Genomic DNA, 22,205 nt, shown 5'->3' on the forward strand with positions numbered 1-22,205 from the left:
CCACAGAAAACACTCACAAAAAGTAAGGATCTGTTTGCTCTCAGGGTTAAAAGGATCACTCTGTTAAGGGGTCTCTGCATCATTTCTTTACATGACGTATATGCCAACACTCACCATTCATGGTTAGAGAAAACTGGCCAGAATCTGACCCACTTTTTTATCTGGGCTGGCTTTTGAGCATGCACAGAAGTGAGAATTTTAATGTTATGATTATCTATGGTGTTTAAATGTTATGCCGTTTTAAGTGGCTGGCTTTTTACACTTTTCTTGAACACCACTTCCTGTCCATTACATGTATGGGGACAATTTTATGGGTGCTGCTCCCACACCCCTACTTCCATTTTTTTCTATCAACCAAAAGGAAAGGGTGCACTTTTCCCACCAGTTGGTGCTGAAGGCATGTTCACAGTGCAGAAGTACTCTTGCCAAAAATAAATAAATAAATAAAACAAAATTTGCCATTGCAAGTACAGGAAGCAGGAAAGGAAAAGGGAAGGAATGCTTGGCTTCCAAAAAAGGAAGGAATGAATGAATGAAGGAAGGAAGGAAGGAAGGAAGGAAGGAAGGAAGGAAGGAAGGAAGGAAGACCGGTCTTTTGTACAAATTGGCATATCAGAAAAACTGTATTTCAAAAATACTGTTTCTAAAAAAAGGTGTGCATGCACAAGTAAACAATCTTTGTCTCCACACCCACAACAGATATCAGAGTTGCTGATGTATTATTTTTTTGCAGCTTTTTTATGCAAGTCTCATAGATAGCTAGTATTTTTTTAAAAAAAAACAACAACTTGTTTTAAGGTGCATGCACACAGGTAAACATACCAAGGTGCATGCCCACAAAAGATCTCTGGCTCCTGGAACTTATGGTGTGTAGGGTGCACTCATTGTGCAAATGGAAGAACAACAACACATAGTGCTACTATATCCCTTCAAACATCATCCACTAGCATGAATGGGAAACAGACAGGTTTTGGAGGCATAAAATTGAAAGCACTCGTGTGTGGAGGAAAACACACATGCACATTAGCACCCTAGTGTGGACACAGCTACCTAACTACTTGTACCACATTCCTTGAAATACACATCACTGCTTTCTTTTCGTCTCCAGGGAATCACAAGTTCCAATACATAAATTAACTTCTTATCGATTCCACAATCTCTCTCCATCATACAAACCAGGCATGCATGCATGCAGCGTAGAACAGAAAAATCATAACCAAACACTTTATGCTTCGCTCCAGTTTATTAAAATGCAAAACAACATTTTAGTCGCCAACCCGCCCCAAACCCAAGTTAAATATAAACCCACTGGAGAGCCAAGCTCCAACTCCTTCGCACACGTGCACACACACACCTGCACGCTTTCTGGCCCTTGCCCTGGTCCCAGCGCCAGGCTGTTCGGCGCAACCTGCTCTGCTGAACAGTTCTGGGCCAACCACACATGGCAGCAAGATGGGCAAAATCTACGTACCTTCAGCCCAGCAGGTGGCAAAAGAGAGGGCAGGCAGCCCCAGAAATACTGTTCACCCCCACCGTGCCAGAGCCAGCCTGGCATCAGGGGGCTGCTTGACTCTCCCACTGAAAGCACTTACCAGGTCTGTGCCACCCTCTTGCCCCTACCACTCCTAATCTGAGGCTAAAGCAGCCCGAGTCACCGTTTCCAAAAGGAGCAACACCAGACAAAGAGAAAAAAATAACCAACCAGAATCCCTCTGCCCCTCCCACCCACAGAAGATTATCCTGCACCTACACCTGGAGTGTCCATTAAGTTAACATCCAAACTGCAGCAACGGGACCAAGCAGTGCTCCTGAGGGGGCAGTTTCTTTCCTTCCTGCCTCTATTGCCCCAGAATCCAGAAACCCCAAGCTAGCCTCCTTGGCTTTAGCCCACCCCTCACACAGAAGCCTCTTCTAAAAGCCCTGGTGCCACCAAGGCGGCAGCCAGATTTTCGAGGCAGAAGTCCCACAGCAGGCCCTGCCTGCCCTTGTAGCTGTTAATCCTGCAGCCCGGGGGGAGGATCTGGGCCTACATGAGGGGAGCAGAGCAAGGCAAAAGTGGGACTGGATCCTGACCACCCGCCAATGCCCGCTTTTGGTCCACAAGGCAACTTGGACAGCCAAGCAGAACCGCTCCCTTGTGGCCCAGCCTGAGCCATCCTGGGCCGCCGTCCTCTGCCGCTACAGGGAAGACGCGCAGGGGGAGAGGGGAGGTGGCAGGCTGGCCCCGGCCCTGTGCTCATGTGCTGTTGCCCTGCTCCTGTTCAAAGAGCACCATGGCCAGCTGTGCCCGGGAGCCCAGGCCCTCCAGGCTGCTCTGCACACAGCGGTGGTACTGCTCCTCGCTCAGGCGCGGGTTGCAGCCGTGTGGCCTGTAGCGCTGCAGGAGGGCCGGCTCGACCGCCCGGAAGACGTGCAGGTTGGAGTACTTGACAAACAGGTCGTAGATGTCCAGCGTCTCCAGGATGTCCTCGTTGTCCTGGGCGTCGGTCGCCATGCGTGTGCGTGCCGCCATGTAGTCAGCATTGTAGAAGCAGGCTTCGCTGAAGGCATCGCGGTCAAAGTGGCCGGCATCCCGCACCAGGTCCAGGCCGGACAGAGGCGGGGGCTGGTTGTGGAAGGCGATGGTGGGGTTGTAGCCCTGGAAGTGGATGGGGAAGAAGACCTGCCAGCTGTTGATGGTGTTCATGCGGCAGCGGTTGAGGAACTCGGCCGTGACCTCGGTGCCCACACCAGCCACGAAGAAGAGGGTGTCCACGGGGTGCTTCTTGGAAATGATGTCCATCACCTTGATCTGGGAGGGAGCATCCGTCTTGACACTGATCCAGGGGATCTTCACCTGCGCATAGCGCCGCTCGTACTCCGCAATGCGCGCCTTCACCGCCCGGAAGACGTCATTCTGGGCCACTTGCTGAGCCTCAAAGGGGTCGTAGATGAAGAGGAAGGTCAGCACGGCGTTCTCTGCATTCTCAAAGGCGGCCGCAGCATAGACCTCCAGGAAGCGCGCAGCATAGTCTCGCTCCGGGGCTGTCAGGGGCAGGATGACGTTGACCCGGCTGGCCTCTGTCACGTAGGGCATCGGGATGATCTCCACCTCGCTGAGAGGGCGTAGCAGGTGCACCCGCTTGGCCAGCGACCGGCTGTGCCCCTTCTGCGTCACCACTTCCAGCTGCAGGTCCAGGGTGTACTCCATGCCCCGGGTCGGGTCAAAGCGGCGGTAGCCATTCAGCAGCTGCTGCTTCCGGACGTGCAGCACCGGCTGGTACCGGCGGTTCAGCTCTTCCACTGCTGCAGCCACCACATCGGCCACGTCAGCTGTGTCTGCGCCATGCAGCTCGCACTTGGGAGCTCCATCCACACAAGAGAAAGCCGCCTCTTCTGTGAAGTAATCCCAGCGAAGCACCTCAAAGCGGGTTTTGGGCTGGAAAGGGGGAGCGATGCCAATGGGCCAGGTGGCACTCAGGTCGCCATCTGCAGACAGGCTGCTGGTGTTCTGGATCTCGAGCTGCAAGGAGAGGGTGCAGGCAGAGTCAATGTAGGCTCAGAATTTAGTTTTTCAGAACTCCCAGCAGTTCCAAATGAATTAAGAGGCACACACAGAAACACACAAACACACTTAAGGCAAACTTTCCATATTTACTTGGATATTAGCCCTTCTTTCTTTCCCTCCCTTCCTTTCTTTCCCTCCCTTCCTTTCTCTCTCTCTCTCTCTCTCTCTCTCTCTCTCTCTCTCTCTCTCTTTTGCACACACCCCTCTACCTTCCAGGTAAATCTTCATTCAGAGGATATGTGGTTCTCCAGATGCAACTGACTCCAGTTCCCAACATCCCTGAGCACTGGCCACAGTGGCTGTGGCTCATGGGAACTGGAGTCGAACCACATCTAGAGAACCACAGCTTCTCCATCCCTGCACTACAGTCAGGTCAGGCCCGTCTCTTTACGATGCCTGACTGGAATACATGACTAGGCGTCCATGAACACTTCAAAAAGCTAAGTACTTGCACCCCTCCAATGCTCCCCAAATAGACAAAGCATCCATTACGTGCTTGATGACCATTAAGTTTGACCACCCCTCCAGCATAGCTACCCCGGAGCAGCAGCAGAAGAGTTTGGATTTGATATCCTGCTTTATCACTACCCTAAGTGGTTAACATTCTCCTTTCCTTTCCTCCCCCACAACAAACACTCTGTGAGGTGAGTGGGCCTGAGAGACTTCAGAGAAGTGTGACTAGCCCAAGGTCACCCAGCAGCTGCATGTGGAGAAGCAGAGACGCAAACCTAGTTCACCAGATTATGAGTCTACCGCTCTTAACCACTACACCACACTGGCTCTCACTGGGGCACTGCCAGCTAGACCACAAGAAGTGGCGAGCCTGTGACAAACTGCATTGGGGTACCAGACACCTCTCCATATGAGCCCAGATGAACTTCTGGCCAATCCAAAGAGTAGCGCATTAAACAAGAGCAGGATCAGCAACCAGCAGGGTGTGCCAAGTTATACCATCCAGCCACCTGGTGGCAGTGTGGTCCCATGCTATGAGCCCAGCTCTGGGGCTAGCTTACCTGCACTGTTTTGCCCCATGAAGTAAAAAATAAAACAGTATTGTGGTGAAAGATGGGCCACGTGGTTCAAAGCAGCCTGTATTTATGCCAGTCTCCTCACATGCGCCTGTATATCTCACCACACCCGAATACTGAATCCCATTCTTCAACATTTATTGCATTAAATTAGGCCACATTAATTAAATTAACACACTCTTTCGGTTTATATATTGATCCCTTTAGAAAATTCTCCATAAACTATTTCCAATTTTACTTCTGGCTTTCAGTCAGGAAATAAAGTGTTGGGTCTGCCTTGCCCAATGTGTCTGCTGTATTGTGTTACAGTGGAACCTCAGTTCTTGAAAATACAGTGGTAGCTCTGCACTAACCCAGAAATAGTACCTCAGGTTACCATTCGGAACCGTTCGGCTCCCGAGGCGCATTTGAAAACTGAAGCAATTACTTCCGGGTTTTTGGCGTTAAGGTTCCGAATTGTTTGGCTTCCAAGATACATTGTACTTTCTTAAACTTTTGGGTTGACCTGTTAGTCTAGGCCAGGGGTGCCCAAACTTTTTTCAAAAAGGGCCCGATTTGATGAAGTGAACATGCGTGAGGGCTTTTTTTAGGATTGAAGTTGCTGAGCTTTTTTATGATTATATCCCAAAGTTGTTGAGCTTTATTTAGGGTTGAAGTTGTTGAGCTTCTTTTGGGATTCCCCCCCCCCCCAAAGTTGTTGAGCTTTCTTTAGGATTGAACTTGGTGAGTTTTTTGAAGGATTTGACCCCAATAAAGAAACTGCCACGAGGGGCCAGATTAGGCCCCCAAAACGGACTTCGGACGTGCCTGGTCTAGGCTCTTGGACCATAAATTAACTCTGGGATTCAACAGTCCTGTTATCACATTGTTTGAATATACTGTTTCAGTGCTGCCATTTTTAGATACTTTAATTATTGAATGCATTTCTTTTATGTTGCGCTCTCTTCTGAAGACGAGAGGTAGAAAAACGAAGTTTAATTAATTAATTAAAATCGGAACAGACATCACAAAGCCCCTAAAGTGGCTGGTAACCGCATCACCCCCGAGTCTGCGAGAGCCTTCAGCCCAGCTCTCCCCACTGCTAGATGACGATCAGAGTCTAAATTAGGTGGAAAAGGCAGCTCCCCTCAGTTTAGGTCCCAGTCTATAACAATCAGGAGATGGTTTCGCAAAGGAAGCAAGTGAATTTTAAAAACATATAATTACAATTTTACCACCCTTTAAAATGTTTTCATTTGGTTATGGAAAAGGTTTCATTGCCCTTTATTTATTTATTTTTGTGTCCAGTTTAATATACTGCCATTATTCATGAAAAGTTCCATTAATTCATAGCAGATTGCAATGGATTAAATATAGTTCGCCTGGTCAAATCATAATTACCCTAATTAATCTCTCTCTCTATTGTTTATCTGTACTCAGACACCACCTGCTGCTAAAAAAAACACGACACCTTATGCTGGTGGGCAAATGAGCAAAACACTTTACATTTGCTTCCTCTCCAGGGAGAGCTCTTTGCCCTTCAGGGGCTCCACACTCTCTTCCCCTCCAAGCACGGCATGCTCTCTCTGCATTATTCCCTCTTCCCCTTAAAAAAAGCCCCCAATTACATTTGCTGTTTTTGTCATCAAGTCCTCCAGGATCCATGGGGGAGAATTGACCGTCATGTCATTTCCCCACCACCAAAATATATGCTTTTTCTTTCCTCCCCTTTCTCTCTTTTTTAAAAAAAGTTATTTTAAAATGGATTTTCATTTTTTATTACACACATTACTGCATATTACTTTCATGCCATAGTCCCCAAGTGCCAACTGGTAGGGGCACTATATAAATAAATCACTTTAAAACTTATTATAACCTAAGGCAATAGACTCAAATATTAATTTACAGCAGCACAAAGAAAAGGAAAATCCAATGTGCAATAGCAATCAATGTAATTTAATGTAGCTCCTGAGCACCTGTATACATTTTCAGTCCCATATTTTACAATTTTTCAAGTATGTTTTCATACATCTCGATATTCTGCCAATTTTATTACATGAACCAAAAAGCTAATAGCGGAACCTATGAAGGCATCAATAATGCCACCCAGTTCCCGGCTTATAGCACGCAGAGTTGCAGCCTATGAGTCAAGGTCCATCGTGGTAGCCAGTGCTGTGCTCAGCAATGAGATTAAGAAGCAGACAGCTGTCTGGACTGGTCTGGCCTTTCCCCAAAGGCAAACCTTCACTTTGGAATCTAGGAATTGCCCTTCTTGGCTGAACAAACATGCAAGCTTGCTGCCTAAACCTCCAAACTTAGGACTTGGGTTAAGACCTTCATTGAAGGAAACCCACTGCAACAATGCACACTAAGATTTAGCTTGAGGTTATCTGGAATGCATATACAGTGGTACCTCGGTTTAAGAGCAGCCCTGCTTACGAACGATTCAGCTTACGAACTCCGCAAAACCAGAAGTAGTGTCCTGGTTTGCGAACTTTAGCTTGGTCTAAGAACGGAAGCCGAATGGTGAAAGGGCACTGGCGGCAGGAGGCCTCATTAGGGAAAGCGTGCCTCAGTTCAAGAACGGTTTTGGTTTAAGAACGGACTTCCAGAACAGATTAAGTTTGTAAACCGAGGTACCAATGTGTGTGTGTGTGTGTGTGTGTGTGTGTGTGTGTGTGTGTGTGTATATTTAAAAAAAACCTATTAACCAAAAATTCTATATATTTTTCAGTTTCACTAGTGCACTCTTTATTTTCCCAGTAAAAAGTGGTAGTTAATAGCTCAGCGAATTGAGGGGTTGGAACTGCAGCTGGAGGAAATGGGTTTGGAATGAGAGAAGCAGTGGGTGGGGAAAAGGTTAAGTGTGCATGGAAGCAAGCCAGCACACGCACACACACACACACCATCACCACTTCAAATTCAGCCCTGCCCCCTCCCCAGCCAATTTCCAGTGGTGAAGCTACAGCCAGGGGTCAGAGCTCAGCATGTGCTGCCAAATATGGAGATTTCAGAAACTGCCAACGTGAGGGTTGCCACAGTTAAGCCCAAATCCTTGGGGGGGAAAGGAAAGGTCTATCTTCAGATTTAAACATCCCCAACGACTGGAGTGTCTAACAAAATCCAGAGCGCCCCAGGTCCCCCATCTCCGCCCTAGAATACATCAGATGTGAAATCTTTAATAAAAAATACTTCAAAAAGGAAAAAAGGAAAAAGAAGAAGTGAAATGGGCTCAGTTACTTTCTACAGCTGAGCTACACTGGAGAAAGCCAGTGTGGTGCAGTGGTCAGTGTTGGATTAGGGCCTGGGAGACCAAGTTTCAAATCCTGACTCAGCCATGAAGCTCACTTAGTGATCTTTTGCCAGTCAAAGTCCCTCAACCTAACCTACCTCACAGGGTTGTTGTAAGGATGGAATTGGGATTGGGAAGAGGAGGATACGACAATCTTGAGCTCCTTGAAGGAAAAGGTGCGACATAAATGTAAAAATAAACAAAACATGGCTGACTTTCCTCTAGCTCAGGGGTTCCCAACAAAATTTTCTCGAGGACCCCTCATCGAGCCGCTATTGTGACAAGGACCCCCATTAATTCTAATCCTAAAATTAAAAAGTGAGAGCCAAATTAAGAGTCTTTTTATATTTTATATTTATACGTTTTTTTTACAGTTACAACAGAGTACTCCATCAGTATACAGTTAGTTTTAATTTTCAGTTCTTAATGAGATGAGTTAAATCTGTCCTTTGAGTCCATTATTTCTGAAATATTAGGTTCCAAACTTGAAACTTTCACTCTGAAATCCGACCGCATGTCGAGCCGATTCCTATACAGTATTTGTTTTTCATGAAACACATGGAAGAAAATGCTTGCTCACACCGATATGTGGTTGCAAATGGAAGGATCTTTTTCATTGCCTTATCTCCAAGTTTCTTGTAGTCCTTGCGGCATACAGCAGAACTACTGCCTTTATCTAATTCTTATCTAATCCTGCTCATGCAGGAAGCGGCCAAAACAAAAAATCTGTTATCATACGAAATATATTTAATATATTTTTTATTCTAATAGGATCTTGAGGACCCCTCTGGCATAGCTCGCGGACCCCTGGGGGTCCCCGGACCACCTGTTGGGAACCACTGCTCTAGCTGGTAAGCAAATATAGTGCCACAATGGAAACAGAGTCCCCCACTCCGCTCAGCCAGTTACAGACCCAGATCCAATATCCTCCCCGCCTTACCTGCAGCTGCTGGATTTCCTGGTATGTGTGCTCCAGTTCCACACGCGCAAAATGTCTGTGCAGCCGGTACATCTGGACAGGGTCCAGCACAGGGTGAACAGTGAAGGCCGTGTTGAATCGCGGGTCGCTCTCTCTCTCAGGGTCAGCGTTCTTTCCAAGTTCAAAATACTGGTAATGCAGGCCCTGGTGGGGAGAAGGAACAAGAGAAGCACATCTGATGGAGAAATCCAGGCCATCCATGTTAGTACATATAACCATGACATACAACCAGCCGGTATTTCCCTCCAGTTGTAAGGAAACAAAAGCATGTCTGAAGAGGAAGCTCAGCTTTCAACTGGGATCAAGAATTCATCCTGTAATATTGAGTGTTTGGTTCCTCCCCCTAATCTTTGAAACACATGATCATGTTCATTCCACATTTGCAAGGATATCAGTCCCTTAGCATAGTAGCACCTACACTGCAACTCCCTGCCCCTTCATATTAGGCAGGTGCCTCCGCCATATATTTTTTTGGCACCTGCCAAAACCCTTTTCGTTTAGGTACATTAACCCAGATGTGTAAAGTTGGCCTGTATATCAACAGGTAGTGAAATTTTTAAATTGTTACCTGCTTATTTTACTAGGCCAACTTGTTTTTAACTTTTTACTTGTACCAATAACATTTGCAGATATTGTACGTAAACCGCTTAGAGGTTTTTTAAAAATGATTCAGTAGTATATACAAAATAAGTAAAATAAATGAACATAGGGGAGGGACATTACTGTGCAGCTGGCCCTCCTTACCTCACGCTCTGCCACACAATCTACCCCAGTGTAGTCGATGATGCAGCGTCCCAGCCACTCATCAGGATGGGCACTTAGGATGTCGTTCCGGCAGCTTTCCAGGTGAGGCTGCAACCGCAGAAGAAGGGCCCGGGAAAGCAGGTAGCCGAAGCCGCCATAGCAGTAGCGCCCTTGTGTGTCCCCACCAATGAACTCCTCTGGCCGGCCCATGTAGAGCAGAGTGTCAATGCTGAGGTGAGAGGCCAAGCGGTTCACACGATGGGCCTCGGTGTAGGTGTCATCCTGCACCAGGAAAACCCAGTCGAAGTCAGCCACGTAATGGTCTAGCACATACTTGACAGTCTGGTACATGTTCCAGATGGGCCTCTCATCGCCGTGCGTCACCACTGTCATGCCGTGAGGGACCTTGCGCCCCCGGGTGCCCGTGAAGTAGACCAATCGCTCCAGCCGGTGTCCCAAGGTGCGGTTCACCGCCACTGCAAGGGAGTGCAAGGTGTTCTTCGAGGTCAGCACTCCCACAAAGAGGCGCTGGCGCATGCCCAGCTCCGTGCTGATGTACCGGGTCCTTTGGGGGAATGGAAAGGGCAGACAGAAAGAGAGAAGGTGAGGCAGTGAAGGAGGGGAAGAGGAGCCTCCAATTCTCCACCACCAACATCCCCTGCCGACTGAGGAAGCATCATCTCAGCCCTGCGTTCCTGAGCATATTTGCAAACACCTTCTGGAGCATTTGAAGAACGGGCTCTGCTGAGAAAAGGCTTTGCGCTGCAAGCAGCAAACAGTCATGACTCCTCAAGCCCCACTTTCCCCATAAAATGACCACAGCGCTTGCCCCACTCGCACATGCCAGCACTGGTGCAGGAGCTGCTTCCTTGTGGTGCAATCCCATGCAGCTGCTGTGTGTGCAAATGTGAGAATGCAAGTGTTGCATGACTGGGCCTCATGACATAAGCCTTCACTTAGCCAGGAATGAAAATTACAAAGGGGTAGGAATGGCCCATGAGGTTCCAATATTCACACACACACACACACACCACAGCCACATGGGACTATAACACGCTAGACGGCCCCCTGAGGAGCTAATCATAACCCCCAACTGAAGAAGGAGGAGCAATAGTGTAAGGCTCAAGAGTGTGAAGAGAAGGGAAGGGTGTCAAGACTAGAATCCAACCGCCTAGGGAATTCAGCTTCCCACCATAATTTGACTACTGCCAATTGTGAATCTGGAGGGGGCGGAAAGACTCTGACATCTCCCGGTTAGGTCGGGGCTGCATTAAGAAAATGGGGAGCCGGGTATCTTGCTCCCTGTGACATTACAGTTGGTGTTAGGATGCAGGTGGCCTGTCTCTTACAATAAGTTTCAGGTTTTAATTATTCAAATGCAGCAGGAAACCATTCCTTCCTTCCTCCCTACCCACCCACCCCCATTCCACTCACACAGTGGGCTCATTCAGCCCCTCCGTTTCCTGCCCACCCCACCCACTCTCACTCACTCACTCCTGGGGACAACACAGCTCATTCAGTCCCTCGTCCCTGGGCCCCCAACCCCTAGCATTGATCTCACCCGTTTTTGAGTTGAGGGCACGCAGGAGAAAGGAAGAGAGAGCTAATCCTGGTGCCAGGGATCAAAGGGGGAGAAACAAAGCAGAGTTTGTCGCCACCCCCCGCATCATGACTGGGAAGGGGATGGGGAACAGGGATGAGAGGTGCTCATGGGGCTCACTTAGACAAGCAATGCTCCCAAGGCTGGGAAGGTGAGATATAGAGGGGCCAACGCACACTGCAGAGAGAGGCAGGCAAGGAAGGAGTGGTGGTGGGAGAGAAAGCAAACACAGAAGATCCGGCACAGAGATGCTGAAGATAAAGGCTTGACATAGTTAAACCTTGTAAGGAACAGGACAATTCCCCAAAAAGGAGGGATGGTGGGAGGCAAAACAGTCTTCTGGACTGCCAGCAGGCAGTACTAACCACCAGTAACCTGCAGTAAACACAGACACACACATGCACACATGGAGAGTGGGGAGCAGGTGTCACTATAAATTGTCAGAATAAATGACACTCTTAACTAAAAAAAGCAATGAACTGGGCAAGCAGCAAACAGAATGTGTGACTATAGGAGCAGCAGTCTCCTGGTTCCCTTTCCTGGAAACACACAAATGCATGCACAGACACACACACATACACACACACCCCCCTCATTCCCATCTCTGGGGAAACAGTGGCCAGTTATGCATGATCAATTCCTACCCTTAAGTAAGCCAGGTTAGGTATGAGGTTTGTGCAACTGCACACACCCTCTGAGTGCCCACATTGCTTCTCCCTTTCATGCAAGCAGCGAAACAAACTAGGAAGCTACAGTGAGTCCACCATGATTTAAAGTAGAGCTCTAAATCTTGTCTTGTTTGGAAGCCCTTAAACACATTTCCCAGTATGCAAATCCTGGGAAGGCATGGTTAACTGCAGCTTTCTGGCTTGATTCTGCACTTGCACAAAGGGAGAAATGAAGAGAAAAATGGCTGCATTTGAGAGCACAAAGCCTGTGTATCCTGGCTCATTAAGCTAGGCTCTGATAGTCTAAGGCAGGCCAGAAACTTTAGAATGTGGTTCTTTGTCATTGTTAAAGCTCACTATGCCTGTGCCTTTGGGCTCTCAGCACTCCAGACCCAAAGGGAGAAAGTGTTCCCTGCCCACATGGAAATATCTGCATGCCTCTGTTTTCCAGAACTGGGCCTGTATCCTACCGGGTTACACAGTTAATGGGGCCACTACAAGACTATACAGGCTGCAGAGGCTGCGGTTCTTTGCACCTGGAGCATCAGAGGTGGGTGGGTGGAATGGACCTCTTTCTGAGGGATACTTTCTACACTCCATTTTGTGTGCTGCAGAACTCAATGATGCTCATGGAAAGCTGCAGGAAGGATGTTCCCGGAATTGGACACGGCTGATCACAGACCATGCAGAATGACCTCAATCTTCCCAGAAGCAAATTCAGATAAGGCAAGGAGTGACAAGAAGAGGCTCCAGCAGCTGAACCAAGAGATAAGTGGTAAAAAGCCCATCATCTAAGGGGGGGAAACTGCCATGCTCCCTTAAAAACCTATTCTCCTGACCCTGAACCCACATACTTAAACCATTAGCCTCCTCCTTCATTTCAGCTGTTATTAAATAATAATACTGCACAGAGTGCTGTGCTTGTTTTGTTTTAAATTGCGTGGATTTGTTATAATCTTGCAAGTTGAGAAAGACATCAAAGAAGTGTAACAAATAATTATTATTCACAGATCACTACCAAGCATTAGGGAGCTGCCCCTCTTGCTTTTCTTTCACCTCCTTCTGCACTCACCAGCACATCCTCCTTGAACCAAAGAGAGGAGCAGAAAAATCTGCCACAAGATGATGAGCACATAAATGAACACCCACCCATGTCATCCTTGGACCTGCGAGGCCAAGGGGAGAGAGTCAAGCTATCAAAACATGAGTCTGCACATGTTTTTCCTTAAAGGCCAGTATGTATACAGCCCCATCATGGCGTTATCATCCTAGCTCTCATTCCCCTTGTCACAACCAAGCGGTGGTGGTTGATGCCCACTGGTAGGATGGCAAGCAAGGAGACCAACAGAGCCAGGGCCAGAGCCAATGACAGTCAGTCAGCTAATTCTTATTTTGTCCCCTGATGAGCACCTCTAGGGCAACAAACTGCACAGTAGTTTGTTAAAGGGTGCTAAAAGTTGTTAGAAGCCCACTATTCCATGGACTGGGGGTGGGGAGTTGATTTGGTGTTATTTTGGGGTTTTTTATGTCTGTATTGCTGTAAAATGGAAAGTGATACATTTTCTCAGTATCAAAAACTTGAGTAGCTTGGTGTGTGATGTGACTTCTAGCAGACACACAGCAGTGCCATGTCCTTTGCCACTCCACTCATATGTTCTGCTAGGGTCAACCATTACTAACACTTGGTGAGCAGCAAGTTACAAGGACAAAATTAACTAAGTATTAAAGTGCAACCAGGGTGTGTGCCCAGACTTCAGCTGCCAGCACTGCTGGCTGCATATTTTGGAATAAACTGGAAATGTGGAAAGAAGGATCCACAATAGTACAAAGCTATGCAATGATATCCTGTATCATCTCCGGTAAACACAGAAAGCTAATACTTCCCTGGTCAGCAATTTGGACTAAGGGAACATTCCACCCAGGGAGAAGGAAAACCTTATATCAGGGGCCCCCAAACTAAGGCCCAGGGGCCAGATGCGGCCCAATCACCTTCTAAATCCGGCCCGCGGACAGTCCGGCAATCAGCATGTTTTTACATGAGTAGAATGTTTCCTTTTATTTAAAATGCATCTCTGGGTTATTTGTGGGGCATAGGAATTTGTTCGGTTTTTTTTTTCAAAATATAGTCCGGCTCCCCACAAGGTCTGAGCGACAGTGGACCGGCCCCCTGCTGAAAAAGTTTGCTGACCCCTGCCTTATATGGTGTGCAGGACTCAAACAATCAACATGCCAAACAATGGCAAATCATTTATGGACATACCTAAAGGTCAACTTACCCGATCACATTTTGGGGCTTTTATACCATCCACACTATTTTTGTCATTCTGGATTAAATAGATTTGTACCGATACAAATATTCAAGTGGCCCACCATCAATGAGGACCCTTATAGGAAATATTTGAATGCATGCTGACCTATCAATATGTGTTGACTATTCACACGCATGGACAAAGGGAGCTACAGGAGTTTTCTGAAGCATAGCACCCAGCCCTTTCCTGGAAATAACTTGTTTGGAAGAATCGCCCACTCAGAAAGCCATAGACTTTGGAGAACACAAAAACAAAACTACCTTTTCTACACAACTGCAAATTAAGTTTGTGTGGGCATTGTAAATCAGGATCTGAGCATATGGTAGAGCACTTAGAAGACGCCACCATGCTCTCAGCTTATTTGGGCTGCAAAATAATAATAGATAGGGTAGAAACCATTTTTTGCCTTTGTGGGATATTCCTAGATGGAGCACTGTGCAGTCCATAAATAATGGACATTGCTGCAAGAAAGGAGGTCACTTTTTTTTAAAGGAAATAAGCACTTCTGTGCTAGAAAAGTGGGATTTGAAGTATAAAAAGGGTTTTTTTTAAAAAAATCTTCAAATTGCAAGGCATTGCTAAAAGCAGGCAGAGATGAACAGTCTTTCTATAATTCTGTTGCCCCAAAATATTCATGCCGTGGGAAATTGCAGTCAAACAAAACTAGAAACATAGGGCTAATTACCGTATTTTTCTGTGTATAAGATGCCCCCATGTATAAGACCCCCCCCATTTTGGGGGACTCCAAATTAAGAAAACACCCCTCAGCACTACCCGTGTATAAGATGAGGCCCAATTTTAAACCTATTTTTTTGGTTAAAACATCTAGTCTTATACACGGAAAAACACGGTAATGCATGAAGATGTTAAGACTACAGTTCTATTGCTAACCTCAGCTAGAGCACACCCCCTCACCTTTGGTGAGGAAGTGAAGCTTCTTTCCTTTCCTTTCCTCACACTATATTTGTGCCATGTAATCTACCAGGAAGGGCATGTCTGAACTTGCTCAGACTGGGTGTTTGAAGCTAATTATCTGTATTTTCTACTCAAGAGTATTCTACCTGTGTTCTCCTTGCTGCTGCATGGAATAATGCATGAATCTGACATTTAGGTTTTGTTAGTACAGTAAAGCTTTTAAACGAGTGTGGTTTGCTCATTGACAGAGTGGTAGAGAGAGGGGCAAGTGCTGTAAGCAGATTAAACAGGATATGAAAAGGGGTCTAACAACCTATATTCCCATGCTATACTGCAGCTTAACTCTACGACTGTTTTAAATTTTGCTGGAGGTTCTCCTCCGATGGAGTGTGTGCAAAGTCCCGTGTTTTGAATCCAGGCATCCAGCTGGTTCTTTTATTAATTAACCCACACAAGGGCCACAGATCTTATTTTCCTCCCACAAATGCAAGTACTCCTTTCTTTTACAATTACAGGAGAGTGCAGAGTCTCCAATATATTTTACACATTGTTTTTTGAGAAACACACAGAGAAAATTCATTAGTCAGTGCAACATGTGGTAGATGGTGAAGGGAAATGCACTTTCCCAGTGAAAAAAATAGTGTCTTTTGGAGAACTAGAAAAGTCCAGATCCCACCTTTATTCCATGGAATTCAAGGTGGTAGACATATAAATGCAATACCCCAAGAACAGGAGGACTTTCATAAACGAAAGTGCCAAATTCACGCAATAAGCTGTACAGAGATCTGTAGTATAACAGCTAAGAGAATGAACTATGAATCCTTGGTTTGAATCTTACCTCTACAATGAACTTAGGTCATTACTTTTTGAAAATAGGCCTTGGGACACTTTCAGGCGAGCCTCAGAACCACAGACTGCTTAGTGCCTCCTCATTTGCCTGTCCAGCCCCCTAACCATGCCATAGCCTTTCAGTTGGACCACTATCAGCACAAGCAACTCCTTTTGCAAGATGAGTAATGGTGACAAGGCAAGAGAGAAGTTCAGGAAGAGTTGGAGGAAAGGAAGTTCTTCCTCTGAAGGAAAAGGGACAGGGGAGGTGATAAAGGGAAATGAGATAAAAGATTAATATTTTTTATCAGTGGTAATAGAAAATAATAAACGAACAAACTGGATAAAGAAAGGAAGGTTATATGAGATGAAAGTTTAAGGAGGAAGAAGTGAATGTAAAAAGACAATAGAGGAGGTAGGAAAGAAACTGGTTGGGGGGGCAGGGGAGTAAGTTGAGTATGGAAGGAGAATGGATGAAGAAATTACTGGAGATGGGCAGGAAGCCTGAGAAGGGGGAAATATAAAAGAAAAAGCTTTCTCCACTTTGTCTCTGGATCAACAAATTCTTCCTTAAATGGGGGGACTGCCATAATACCTCCAGAGCAAATGTCTGTACTTCGCTTGAGGAAAGCTGAAATATCAAACTCCGTATCACAAAGAAAATTCTGCAAAGAATGCAATTTCCAAAGATAGGTTAGATATGATATCAATAATTGGCAACTACCTGTAATGCCAAATTATGCCTATCTGCCACCATTTTGTGCCTATACTCGGAGAGCCAGTGTGGTGTAATGGTTAGGGTGCTGGTCTGGAAGCTAGGAGACCAGAGTTTGAATCTCCACTCAGCCATGAAGCTCAGTGTGTGATACTGAGCCCGTCACTGTCTCTCAGCCTAACCTATCTCACAGAGTTGTTGTGAGAGTAAAATGGGGAGGAAAATAATAATGCACCCCACACCGAGCTCCTTGGAGGGAATGGTGGTATACAAATGTAATAAAAATAATAATGCACCACTATTTTTTGACTGGTGGGCCTCAGTAATTTTCAGCCACTTCAAGCAGGTCCTGGGGTAGTATATGTGAAATCTCCTGCGCTAGGTAGCCTTAGGTACAGTACTTCATTTATCTCATTCTCTGCCCACCTGCCAAATCTGGGGGATAATAATACTGACTTCGCTTAAAAGGTTATAGTAAGGATTACAGACAGATAAAATAAATGAAATATTTTGAACATCTAAAGTGCTATAAAAATATAAAAATATTACATTTATTAAGGAAGGAGAAACAACTGTGTTGAAAGGTTCTGCAGAAGCCCAAGATATACCCTGTTGTTTGATTAAGCCCTCATTCAGCTACCTCTGGAACAGCAATAACCATCATTGCTTTTCTTTACTCAAGCCCAGTGCTTTTTTTCTAGAAAAATAGGTGCTGGCACTCACCATGAAGTAGTTACAGTAAGTGCCACACTTTTTAACAACAAAAAAAAGAGGTGCCGGTACTGTGTACCCTTGCATACCCCCTGAAAAAAGCACTGCTCAAGGCCATTTCCTTTCAGAGGAAACTATTTGTACCGAAAGACTTCCTGAATAGGAAGAACACAGCCCCAAGCTTTCCTGTGGGATGTCATAAAAAAGGAGGGCAGCAGTCTGAATGAAGGAGGCAGAAAGAAGGGGGCTCAGAGAACCATAGCACTCCATGCCCACGATCAGGGATTGGCTCTATTGGACCATGGCCCTCCATAGCTTTTTCATCCAGGGCCAGGTCTTCTCAAAAAGCCTTGCAGAATATCTTCAGGAGAAGAAAAGGCAAAGGAATAAACACTTAGGTTGCTTGGCATCTTGTATGCCTCCTTCCAGCAACTCCTGAAGCCAAGTTGGTGCCAAACATATTGCTCTGCTTCCTTGGACCACATCAGTCTGGACAGCCCAGGACCTCCCATACATACTGCCCAGGCTTGTGCCCCTGGGAGGTCACTTCAGTGATGCCAACACAGTGGTTCGACTTCACCCATGGAGGCACACCTCTATGTCACTTGAGGTGAATGCCAACAACAAAGCTCTCCCCCAGCCCACAGAGCCGTGAAGACCCTTAACCAATCTCTGACTGGAACCACCACAGGAAAACAGCCCATGAATCTGCACGTTTGTTCTGAACATTGGCCCACTATGGATGCACTTACCACATCTGGATAGGCATATAGGTGTTGCACATCGGAGGCATGGATTAAAGTCCCACCTATATCAGGGTTTAACTGTGTGGCCTTGGGCCAGTCACAAGTCCCCAGTCATCTACTTCCACAGGGCTGCTGTGAGGGTGAACACTATATTGATCGAACGTTATACTGGTTTCATTCAGCATTATGAAAGGATTGCTGACATACAAGTATTTATGTCTACAGGCCAGCAGCTACATGGAACCACTAATGCAGGCACCCTCAAACTTCGGCCCTCCAGGTGTTTTGGACTACAATTCCCATCTTCCCCGACCACTGGTCCTGTTGGCTAGGGATCATGGGAGTTGTAGGCCAAAACATCTGGAGGGCCGCAGTTTGGGGATGCCTGCACTAATGGGTCACATGTGGCATATTCCCTTCACACGACCCACGCAGTATAACAGAGGGCGCAAATTACACCTACCTGTGAGCCTCTAAAGTCCACAGGAACCAAAACACTGCCCAGATTACCTTGAGATTACATTTGGGCCAAAGCCCATTTTCCTGCTCCCTTTTCCATACGCACCCTTTGCTCCCCCAAGCCACCCCATTTCCTACCCCCCCCCCCAATACCTGATAGTTTTCTTGGCAGCCTTGCCCGGGTTGGGAGGCTTGTAGGGCAGGACGCGGGGCTCCCAGCTCTGCTCAGGCTCCGTGCCCATTCCAGCAGGGACTGAGTTGGGCTTGCGGGCGGCGTTCCCCTGCCCGCCTTGGTGCTGCTGCTGCTCCATGCCCCCATCTCGGAGGCTGCCTTGGCTGGGGCCGCAGGGCTCCTCCACCCAGGTGACGCTGAGCAGGCTGAGGGTGAAGCCCAGGGACACCCCGACCACCACAGGCCCCACAGGGCGCAGGAGGGACAGCACCAGGGAGAAGCGCATGGCGCCAGTGCGCTGGGGAGAGGGTGGGGCACCTGGGCACAAGCAGGGCAGCGTGGCGGAGTGGGGGGGGCTGTCTCGAGTTGAAGGGGACACCGGGAGGGGCGCCTCGGTGGCCAAACAGGGGAGGGGGCTCAAGGGCGTGCCTTTAAATCTCCTGAGGAGAAGGGGGAAGCTGTGGGGAGTCCTGAGGCTAAGGAGCCCGGGGGCTCTTCCCCACGAAGGTCACCAGGGGGCCTCACCAGGGGGCCTCTCCGGCAGCCCCAGGGGTCATGGGGGTCGGTGGCTCCTGCCAGGAAGGGCCGCTCCGACGAGGCGCCGGAGCAAGCGGGGGGGAGCGAACCGGGTCCCGGCTTCGGGTCCTGGAAAGGGGGAGGGGCCGCCGCTGCCAAGCAACGGAGGGGGCGGGGCGGCCAAATTCTGGAACACTTGCGGGATCCGGAGTCTTATTGGTCTAGAGCCGCCCCATCCCGACCCGCGAGGGAGCACGGTGGGGAGCAGAAGGGCGGAAGGAGCGAGGGGCGGTGGGCAGAGGAGGCGCCGCTCCTGGGTTGTCTCGCAGGAGATCCGCCGCCGGCGCCGTCCGACGTGTCACCCCCGCGCAATCCCCGCCCCCTCCGCTCGACGTCACTGGGCCGGCCGCACCCCCAGCCAATGCCCGCCCGAAGATGCGCGCTCGTCAAAGCCCGCCTTAGGTTTTCTGAACCGTTGATTGAAAGAAGGTGCGGCGAGAGCGGGCGGGGGGTCCGCGAGCCCAGCTGTCCCGCGTGAGCCAGGCAAACTTCCGCTGCTGCAGCTTGTGATGCTGCTGCAGGGAGGGAACTGGAGCGCAACCCGTTCTCAAAGCTGGAGAGAAGAAGCGAGCAGCGGAAAGTGTCGCCTGCGGTGCAAAGCTGGATTTATGCTTGCAGCAGAATAAGTGGCAAAGTCCTGAATGGGTTGCTGCACTTCCGGCTGCTACTAGAGGTGGAGGCCTCGCGGGGCTCCCAGACCTCGGAGGCGTGCAGTTTTGTGTAGTTTACTTTTTGTTATATCTTGTGAATTTCTAACAATATTTTCTCAAAGCTCAAACTTACAAAAACTTGCATACGCTCAACAGTGTTTGCAAAAGAGACTTGTTGGCTTGGCAACCATATCAACTGAGCATGCCCAAGCATCACTTGACCTGAAAGATTTGGTGGCAAAATTTGCAAAGGAGTGGGATTTTGATGTGCCTGAGACTGAAACTTTTAAGAGACTTAAAATTTAACATCACTCTTCACAAGATCGTTCAAAATGATTTGTGTGGCAAAACATTTGAGAAAAAATAATGAAACATATTATTATTGCAATTTAAAATAAATAACAGTTTCAAGTTTTGTGTTTTTCATTTTTCCCCACAATACATTATCCATTTTCGCGGGTGCAAAATAGCACTGCATAGCAAACAAAATAAGGCCCTGTCCCCATGCAAGCAGAAAACTAGTGGAGCAGGGAGGCACCTTTTGTGCTAGTTACAGGGTTGCAGCCTACTGTTGTTGTTTAGTCGTGTCCGACTCTTCGTGACCCCATGGACCAGAGCACGCCAGGCACTCCTGTCTTGCACTGCCTCCCGCAGTTTGGTCAGACTCATGTTGGTGGCTTCGAGAACACTCTCCAACCATGTCGTCCCCTTGTGCCCTCAATCTTTCCCAACATCAGGGTCTTTTCCAGGGAGTCTTCTCTTCTCATGAGGTGGCCAAAGTATTGGAGCCTCAGCTTCAGGATCTGTCCTTCCAGTGAGCACTCGGGGCTGATTTCCTTAAGAATGGATAGGTTTGATCTTCTTGAAGTCCATGGGACTCTCAAGAATCTCCTCCAGCACCATAATTCAAAAGCATCAATTCATGTTGATGTGTATATAAAACCAATAAAAATCATTTTAAAAAAACACAAAAGCATCAATTCTTTGGCGATCAGCCTTCTTTATGGTCCAGCTCTCACTTCCATACATCACTACTAGGAAAACCATAGCTTGAACTATATGGACCTTTGTCAGCAAGGTGATGTCTCTGCTTTTTAAGATGCTGTCTAGGTTTGTCATTGCTTTTCTCCCAAGAAGCAGGCCTCTTAATTTAGTGACTGCTGTCACCATCTGCAGTAATCATGGAACCCAAGAAAGTAAAATCTCTCACTGCCTCCATTTCTTCCCCTTCTATTTGCCAGGAGGTGCTGGGACCAGTGGCCATGACCTTAGGTTTTTTTTATGTTGAGCTTCAGACCATATTTTGCATTCTCCTCTTTCACCCTCATTAAAAGGTTCTTTAATTCCTCCTCACTTTCTGCCATCAAGGTTGTGTCATCTGCATATCTGAGGTTGTTGATATTTCTTCTGGCAATCTTAATTCCGGTTTGGGATTCATCCAGTCCAGCCTTTCGCATGATGAATTCTGCATATAAGTTAAATAAGCAGGGAGACAATATACAGCCTTGTCGTACTCCTTTCCCAATTTTGAACCAATCAGTTGTTCCATATCCAGTTCTAACTAGCTTCTTGTCCCACATAGAGATTTCTCAGAAGACAGATGAGGTGATCAGGCCTACTAGCCTACTAGTTACACTCTACAGACAGGAGTTTATTTGTATACGGGGCAGGATTCAAATGCAGTCATTTCAGGGTCAGCCCAATAGGTGAAAGGCAAAATGGTGCCCGCTGCCCATACGGAAGCATGCAAGCCTGGCAGCAGAATCTTACTTCAACAACTAGGGATTAGGTCCTCTGCTGTATCTAAGCCAGTTTAGAGAGGACAGGAGGGGTAGTACTGAAGCATCTGTCATCCAACAAAGGGGAATAGATGGGAGACCTGAGAGGAACAGCCAGGGAGCTGCCATTGTTGCCCCCTGCCCAGCCCCAGCTGTTCACCTTAGTTTGCCTAATCTTAGGGCTGGCTTTGTTTACATCATATCACAACAGGTCTTTACTACCATATTCTGGTGTATGTATAGATTAGACCTTATACATGTTGGGGAAGCCAGTTCACATACTGTGGGCTCCTCCAGACAACCTGTTTATTTAGCATTTGTCCTGATTTGCTTGTAGAGTTTTTATTCGCCTTCTTGTTAGCCATTACCCTCTCTTCAGTGCATTTCCATGTCACCTTCCAAACTGCAAAGTCTTAATTCTTTTTTTAAGTGGATTTGTTGCACTAGGGCAATGGAGCCCATGTGGGGGGGGCAGCTGCCCCCCTAAATCAAGTAAATAAATAAAAATA

At 47.4% G+C, this 22,205-nt stretch overlaps 2 protein-coding genes across 2 annotated transcripts in view; one reads left to right on the top strand and one right to left on the bottom strand.

Moving 5' to 3' along the window:
* ASIC4 (acid sensing ion channel subunit family member 4) overlaps positions 1-12,641 on the top strand; it is a 262,965-nt gene extending 250,324 nt beyond the window's left edge. Inside the window, exon 11 of the mRNA XM_088653044.1 lies at positions 12,452-12,641. Within this exon, the coding sequence (XP_088509170.1) occupies positions 12,452-12,531 (80 nt within the window). The 3' untranslated portion in view covers positions 12,532-12,641. The remainder of the gene's footprint in view (positions 1-12,451) is intronic.
* CHPF (chondroitin polymerizing factor) lies at positions 1,225-19,588 on the bottom strand. The gene is made up of 4 exons (XM_035126671.3): positions 18,674-19,588; positions 9,570-10,134; positions 8,787-8,969; positions 1,225-3,502 (listed from the first exon to the last, which is right to left on the bottom strand). The coding sequence occupies exons 1-4, from the start codon at positions 18,976-18,978 to the stop codon at positions 2,237-2,239; spliced, it is 2,319 nt and encodes a 772-aa protein (XP_034982562.1). The 5' UTR covers positions 18,979-19,588; the 3' UTR covers positions 1,225-2,236.
* Positions 19,589-22,205: the final 2,617 nt, after the last annotated feature.

The sequence above is a fragment of the Zootoca vivipara genome, chromosome 1 (assembly GCF_965207765.1).
Source record: "Zootoca vivipara chromosome 1, rZooViv2.hap1.1, whole genome shotgun sequence".
In the NCBI taxonomy this organism is placed as follows: domain Eukaryota; kingdom Metazoa; phylum Chordata; class Lepidosauria; order Squamata; family Lacertidae; genus Zootoca; species Zootoca vivipara.